Raw genomic sequence first — 8,216 nt, 5'->3', positions numbered from 1 at the left:
AACAAACACACACAGACACACCTTCTTCATGCTGCAAATTCCTTCATTATCCGGTTACTAACAAGTATCATAGATACATACTCAGGTATGTTTACAAAAAAATATCTCTTGTAACGCTTATTAATTAAAAAAAAATGCCCTTTGTGAAATATTTTCTATTTTCTAGATTCTATTTTTTCTAAGGTCTATGATTCTATTCTATTCTCCCATTCACCACAGTTCAGGCTCCTCCCAGACAATCTTCTTCTGCTCTATTCTATATTTCTATGTTCCATTTTTTCTAAGGATTTATGGTCTATGATTCTCTTCTATTCTATTCTATTCTATTCTCCCTTTCACCACAGTTCAGGCTCCTCCCAGACAATCTTCTTCTGCTCTATTCTATGTTTCTATGTTCCATTTTTTCTAAGGATTTATGGTCTATGATTCTATTCTATTCTATTCTATTCTATTCTATTCTATTCCTCCCCTTCACCACAGGTCAGGCTCCTCCCAGACAATCTTCTTCTGCTCTATTCTATGTTTCTATGTTCCATTTTTTCTAAGGATTTATGGTCTATGATCTCTTCTATTCTATTCTCTTCTATTCCTCCCCTTCACCACAGGTCAGGCTCCTCCCAGACAATCTTCTTCTGCTCTATTCTATGTTTCTATGTTCCATTTTTTCTAAGGATTTATGGTCTATGATTCTATTCTATTCTATTCTATTCTCCCTTTCACCACAGTTCAGTCTCCTCCCAGACAATCTTCTTCTGCTCTATTCTATGTTTCTATGTTCCATTTTTTCTAAGGATTTATGGTCTATGATCTCTTCTATTCTATTCTCTTCTATTCCTCCCCTTCACCACAGGTCAGGCTCCTCCCAGACAATCTTCTTCTGCTCTATTCTATGTTTCTATGTTCCATTTTTCTAAGGATTTATGGTCTATGATTCTCTTCTATTCTATTCTCTTCTATTCTATTCTATTCTATTCTATTCTATTCTATTCTCCCTTTCACCACAGTTCAGTCTCCTCCCAGACAATCTTCTTCTGCTCTATTCTATGTTTCTATGTTCCATTTTTCTAAGGATTTATGGTCTATGATTCTATTCTATTCTATTCTATTCTATTCTATGCTATTCTAATCTATTCTATTCTATTCTCCCTTTCACCACAGTTCAGGCTCCTCCCAGACAATCTTCTTCTGATCTATTCTATGTTTCTATGTTCCATTTTTTCTAAGGATTTATGGTCTATGATTCTCTTCTCTTCTATTCTATTCTATTCTATTCTATTCTATTCTCCCTTTCACCACAGTTCAGGCTCCTCCCAGACAATCTTCTTCTGATCTATTCTATGTTTCTATGTTCCATTTTTTCTAAGGATTTATGGTCTATGATTCTATTCTATTCTATTCTATTCTATTCTATTCTATTCTCTTCTATCCCTCCCCTTCACCACAGGTCAGGCTCCTGCCAGACGACCTTCTTGTGCTCTATTGTAAGTTTCTATCTTCTAGTTTTTACTAAGGATTTATGGTCTATGATTCTCTTCTATTCTATACTATTCTATTCTATTCTATTGTCTTCTATCCCTCCCCTTCACCACAGGTCGGGCTCCTCCCAGACGATCTTCTTCTTATGTTTCTATGTTCCATTTTTTCTAAGGATTTATGGTCTATGATTCTATTCTATTCTATTCTATTCTATTCTATTCTATTCTCTTCTATCCCTCCCCTTCACCACAGGTCGGGCTCCTCCCAGACAATCTTCTTCTGCTCTATTCTATGTTTCTATGTTCCATTTTTTCTAAGGATTTATGGTCTATGATTCTCTTCTATTCTATTCTATTCTATTCTATTCTATTCTATTCTCTTCTATCCCTCCCCTTCACCACAGGTCGGGCTCCTCCCAGACGATCTTCTTCTGCTCCTCCCAGATGACGGTGCGCAGGCTGGTGAGGAGCGCGGTGCTGTCACACCAGCCGTCGGACGCCACGCTGCGGTACAGGCAGGGCAGCTTGTCCAGGAGCGGCTCCTCGCTCTGAGAACACGCCAGCAGCTGCTCCTCTGATTGGCCGTGCCGGTGCAGCTTCGACCTGCAGGTGTGGGAAGAAAGCATGAAATAAAACTATTGCCTCTGACCTCACCTAGGATACAAGGAAGACAATAGATCACAACGTGTTATACACGTCAAAACATAATGGGAGGAAAAAATCTACCCTAAAAAAAGTTAACACGGTTACAAAATAGCAATTGTACTCTATGTAGTTTGCATTTCTGTGTTTATTTTGTTGCTGTATGCAGAATAGATAGGCTGTTATGTCTTGCTATAATCTGTTTTTGTGTGTCTTGTTCTTCCTGATGTTTGACCTATATCATTCTGTTCTGTGGTTGATTGTTGATAAGTTAGATTTAGCTGACTCATTCTCTGTAGTCATTTGAGACATGCTTGTGATAAAGGGCTATATAAATAAATGAACTTGAACTTGAACTTGAACTTGTTGTTTGGTGGTGTATTTTTCTTATCCCCATGGATAACCCTAACCCTAACCCAAATGTAGACAATATGACCCTAACCCTTTTTAAAACATCAACGGTAAATGCCAATCTCTAGGGCCAGTCCCTCATCAGGAGGAATGAAGAGAACCATGATACTTTGTAAGAGAGTGTACCTGAGTTTGCGTGCGCTGCGTGCTGACTGGGCGATGAAGATGATGATGGGGAAGATCTCGGCCCTGTGCAGCCGACGCACACAGTCCAGCCCCAACGGCAGCACACAGTGAATCCCCTGTATGAGGAGGGAGAAGGGAGCAGAGGAGTAGAAAACATTCAATACTTAGCATACAATACAATTCTCTCTGTTTTTAATGAGTCAGAATCAAGAGCAGGGATACAGGGTGACATATAAAAACTGAGAGAAATGGATTGGGAGTATGGGAGCATGATCTGTGAAAAAGATTGAAATTGCCCATCGCCGCTTTGAATCTTAATTTGCATAATTTTCCAAGAGCATGAATATATTTTAAGCGGCAGACACTGCTAAAATGGAAGCATTGTATCACCTTGTATTTTGTAGTACACACAAAAAAACGAAAGATACAAGGACATACTGTAAGTTGTAATTACATTACACATACTAACTACCGGTTTAAGCACGGCTGACGTACTAGCAAGTGAACAATGGTGATAGCAGTCGAGCAGCTTTGAACAATGAGCCTTATTATGGGAGCAGCTGCTGTTTTAAAGATTATTTATGACATTTCTCCTTTATTAAAATGGAGGGTGACAGGAAAGATAGCAGGGAAAAAGGAGATGACAGTTCCACCGATGATAGAGAGGATAATCTGCTTCAATTTATTTTCAGCTTTTCCTTTAAAGTAGGTTGTTTAGTCTTGAGTACAGTCGGCTTAATAGCCATTTATTTATTTTCTCACACTCTTTTACCCCACAATTTAGTCCTTTGTCCTCTACTGAAAAACCCACGGTGTCAGGAGTGCATGGTAAGTTTCAGGAAACCAAGTGTTGGAAGTTCTAACCTTCTTCATGACTTTCTCGACGCTCTGCAGGGTGTAACAGCGGTTCCCTCCCTGCTCACACTCCTCCAGCACCTCGGACCTCTGCAGCCGGGCCGTGTGCTCGCTGGAGCTCAGCGCCTCTGCAGAGCAGCAGGGTGGGAGCGAGGGGAGGGGGAGGGAGAGAGAGAGAGAGAGAGAGAGAGAGAGAGAGAGAGACGGGAAGGGACGGGAGAGAGAGATAAGGTATGTGTATAAGGTCACATGATCACTACCATGAGTTCATGTTCATTCCACAGCATCATCATCATTTTTCAAGCCAATAGGAGCTCTGTATTAGCATAAAGACACTGTATCTTTATTTTCAATATGTTACAGTTGTTGTAGTTGTATTATCTTAATATCGTTTTTTTCCTCTCAACATCCTATTCTCTTGCTGCTGCAACAATCCAATTTCCCCACAGAGATCATTAAAGTTTCATCGTATCTAGTCTTATCATTGCAGGATCCAACTACAAGCCTCTATGATCTGTATAACCTCTATGGTCTTTCCCATAATGTATTCACATTATTTCCTTCCTGGTTGACAGTGACAGAGAAACCCATAAAATATTTAACAATGAGGTTGGTTGTATACTAAGACAGCAAAATGTACTTTCATTACAGCATGTAATTGGAAATAGGAGGAAGTCCGTGGCCATTTCACCAATAAAATGTCTCATCTGTCAAATCAAGCAGACTCATCTATCAGCCAAGTATAGTATATGACTTCATTGGTCAAGGCTCCAATAAAAACAGCTACACAGCACAAATGGGTTCACCCAACTTTCATTTGAGCAGCATATATCAATAAAATATCTCCAAGTTCCCTTACCAGGCTCACAGAGCTGAAAGCCCTGCCAGCCGGCCAGCTTCTTGTCCAGGATGCGTCCCAGGACGGTGGGCAGCAGCAGGATGGGCCTGCAGACGGGGGGGTAGTGGGGGGTGACCAGGGTGTAGGGCATGAGGGTGACACAACTTCTGGGTGCAGATGTATCAGCTGGAGGGGACAAAGATACAGTATATATTGTAAGAGGGCAGTAGTTACAGGCTCAGTGCATGTGTGTGCAGGTGTGTGTGATATTCTAATAATGAACATCACAGTAATATTCTTCCTTTTTCTTCATATTGCCCTCTTGATAAAGCAGGGATTTTTGAATAGCAGAGTGTGCAGAGGTGCAGACTGTTGGCAATGATAAACTATGGAAAAAGAATAGAAAAAGTAGACGCACACCCCAACGTTTCAGCTAAAGTGCTAAGATGATAAGTGCAAAGGAGAGAGTGTTCAAGTTTTGTTTGTCATATGTACTAACCCTAACCCTAACCCTAATCCTACGCAGGTAAGGTAGAAAAAGCACAATAATAATAAAATCATCAAAAATGGATAAAATGATCTAAAATGTAAAAAAAAGATGCTTTTAAAGTGCAAGAATATGACAGATTAAACTGCTGTGTAGTGCAATGGAGCATTTTGGTATAGGTAAGTGCCTCATGTCTGTGCAATCTGCATCATTTATCGATGGAAGCACTTTAGCTGAAATGTCAGTGTGTAAAATAAATGTCACAGCCAGAGTGCTACTATTTCTTTTTCTGCTACAATCAAGCAGGGATATCATACTTTGTGTTTATGCATGTAAGTTCTTGTTGTACCTGGTTCTGTGCTCTTGGTGTTTCGGTCCTCCACGCTGATCCACAGCGGATTCCTGCCCTGCCGCCCGGTGCTGACGATCCTCACCGCCTTCTGCTTCTCCTGGGCCGCGACACGCTCCACCTGGAGAGGGACAGGAACATTCCCAGGAATGAGTTTTGGAATCACTGCAGTGACGTTATGGATGGGGTGATTTGATTGTTCTTACTTTTCGGCACGCTTTTGTTTGGAAGCTCATGTCTTCAATTGCTCTGATCAGCAGGCGTTGTGCCCTGTAATAGACAAAAAAGGATCCAAATATTTTTCCAAGACCTGTACATGACATAAAAAGCTCATATACTGCATGAGGTCAGTGCTCAGGGCTTGAGAGGATGAAAACTTGCACCAAGTCAGCTTAATTGAATTCACTTTCACCTGTAATAGTTGGGCACAGTGCCGCTCTGGAGGTCCAGCAGCTGGCAGGGATGGACGTGGCTGGCGTGCCAGGAGCCCTCGGTGCCAGCGGGCCGAGTGTTGGTCACATGCAGGATGTCGTTGCAGGACACGGCCAAGGCTCCGCCGGGTCCGCCGGGCAGCGACATGTTGACGCGCACATAGAAGGAGTCGGCACATGACGTGTCACTGCTCTGCAGCTGCTGCAGCAGCGACTCATAGGCTGAGAACAAAGAGCAAAAGGTATAGAAGGTAGACTTTAAGTACATACATTTCATATACTCCGGGCTCCAGGCTTAAGACAAAGGGTGACTGTGCTTTTGAGGTTGTAGCTCCTAAACTCTGGAACTCTCTCCCACTGGTCTTAAGATCCGTGGACACTGTGGACACTTTTAAAATGCAGCTCAAGACCCATTTGTTTAGAATTGCTTTTGTTTAATTTTTCTTTATCCTTTTCTGTGATGTCTTGTGTTTTTAGCTGGATGTCTGCATTTACTGTCTGCTGCTCTGTTTATTATTTTGCTTTCTTTGTTCTTTGTTTTGTTGTGAAGCACTTTGTGACGTCTGTTCTTGAAAGGTGCTATATAAATAAACTTATTATTATTACTTATTATTATAGCTACTGTGCTAACATTAAGGAATAACTTCCATATGTCAGTGATGTAACCTATTCAGACTTGTTGGAAATTTCACAACTTATTTTGTGGCTGTGGTTAGTATATGGTAGTCATTGCATTAGCTCCATTCTCTATTTCAGATTCACCATCTCACCATGTTGCAGTTACTTGCTCTAATAGTTAAAGGAGAAAGAAGAACCTTGGAAACTCCGACACCGTCATATATCATCAATCTGTGATGTTCAAAGCATTCCAGGAATTATTTTGTGAGAAGGGCTGTAAATTACTTCTTCAGTGTATCCACTTTTCGTCTACTTTTACTTCAGTGAGTGACTTCCCAGAATGCCTTTCGATAACCCCCAGAGAATGGGTGTGAACTTGTTCCATTCAGATGTGGGTTATACACAGGCCTATGAAGGAGGAGAGAGCGATAGCCAGAGCAAGAGAGTTTTTCCAGTCGAGAAAAAGAGAGATTTGTGCTGGACAATCATATCCACACTCAAATATGAACACATACTCTGAGAGACAGACAGGTAGGCAGGCACACACAGATCTTATATTTTTATATTCCAATTGTACATTTAAATTTACATTTAGCCATTTAGTTGATGCTCTTATCAAGCATGAGTTGCAATGATTGTAACAGTATAATAAACTTAAAGTGTGATTTGTTTGCTCTGTAAAGCACTATGTGACAATGTTGTTTTGCAAGTGTTTCATAGCCACATACTGGTTTGTAACGAGTTAATATAGTATGTCTTGAATATCTTCAGGAATGTGTGAGGAACTCCACTGATTTCCTTGTACGATGCACAGATAAACACAGATAGCATCACAGATACAACGGGTTCATCAGCGTTATTTCCTGAGTTTAACATCGTGCACTGTGAAACGCACACGAGCAGAAACACCTCACGTGTCAGATGGCTATCTCTTCAGCCTAGAGGACCAGTCTTCTTCCCATTATCTCATGAGCTCATTTCAGTACGGGCCACAAACTTTTATTTCTGTCTCATGCCAAGAACACTGATTTGGTACAAAATCCAGTACAGTGCTGCCTTATGACTTTATGCTTGTATGCATGTGTGTGTGTGTGTGTGTGTGTGCGCGCGCTTGTGCGTGCATGCGCATGGATGTGCATTTTGATTCTGAAAATTCAAATGACGAATGGAAAAATATAAATTTCATCTGTGGTAAATGGTGTGTAGCAACAGGGCTGCAATGAGTGTATGAGCACAAAACACCCCATTGTCACAGAGTAATTAATTTACATGGATGACTGTTGAAATGTTTAAGGAATACACCATGGTGGGAAACATTATTTTAATTAAGGATGGAGAGATGTTTACCAGTTAGATGTACCATCTTGCTTATAAAGATGAAGATTTTCATTGTGGAACATACCATCATGGTTACAAGGATTTAGAAATGTTTCACTGTGGGATGGATGTACCGCCTTGGCTTTAAGGGAGAGGAAATGATTCATAGTGGAATGTGTCAAGAATGCAGAGTTAGGCCAACGGCAAAGTCGACGTCACCCCCGCCCGGATCTGGTTCACTCCTGTCTCACGGTACATTGCAGGTTACTTGATATAAGCAAACTGCGAATGCCACGGTTCCCATTCTGAAATACGTTATAGACCGGAGTGCCACTTATTTCTTGGCCTGATTTTGGTGGAATTCAATCAATAGGACTTATGATTAAACATTTACGCTCTTACAGCATCCGTTCAATACAAACAAAGCATAACTTCAGTTTACAAATATGTAGCAGGGAACTTTCCATGCAAAGAACATTTTGACTTGCTAGAAGAAGAAGTGATGGCAGTCTGGAACAACACAAGACGTCGCTTAGCTTGCTAGTAAACCGACTAGCTAACGTTGCAGCATGAAAATTTTATAGCTAGCCATAGTTGTGGTCTTTGGCTAGTGTAGCCTTCACTGTCACCAACCAGAATAAAAGGTGCAATAATTTTGGTGCACACA

At 41.0% G+C, this 8,216-nt stretch overlaps 1 protein-coding gene across 2 annotated transcripts in view; it reads right to left on the bottom strand.

Moving 5' to 3' along the window:
- Positions 1–7: 7 nt before the first annotated feature.
- Positions 8–8,216, bottom strand: part of card14 (caspase recruitment domain family, member 14) — an 18,640-nt gene continuing 10,431 nt past the window's right edge. For both annotated transcript variants that reach the window (XM_071519871.1, XM_071519872.1), the window contains exons 15-21: positions 5,596–5,836; positions 5,390–5,453; positions 5,184–5,304; positions 4,369–4,533; positions 3,519–3,637; positions 2,655–2,770; positions 8–2,078 (exon numbers count right to left, since the gene is read on the bottom strand). In XM_071519871.1, coding sequence (XP_071375972.1) covers positions 1,871–2,078; positions 2,655–2,770; positions 3,519–3,637; positions 4,369–4,533; positions 5,184–5,304; positions 5,390–5,453; positions 5,596–5,836 — 1,034 coding nt within the window. In that variant the 3' untranslated portion in view covers positions 8–1,870. The remainder of the gene's footprint in view (positions 2,079–2,654; positions 2,771–3,518; positions 3,638–4,368; positions 4,534–5,183; positions 5,305–5,389; positions 5,454–5,595; positions 5,837–8,216) is intronic.

The sequence above is a fragment of the Centroberyx affinis genome, unplaced genomic scaffold, assembly GCF_046629955.1.
Source record: "Centroberyx affinis isolate AG114_WGS23_722 - 3 ecotype Tasmania unplaced genomic scaffold, CSIRO-AGI_Caff_v1 ptg000746l_1, whole genome shotgun sequence".
Lineage (NCBI taxonomy): Eukaryota > Metazoa > Chordata > Actinopteri > Beryciformes > Berycidae > Centroberyx > Centroberyx affinis.
The sequence above is the reverse complement of the archived record's forward strand: the minus strand, read 5'-3'. Positions and strand labels throughout refer to the sequence as shown.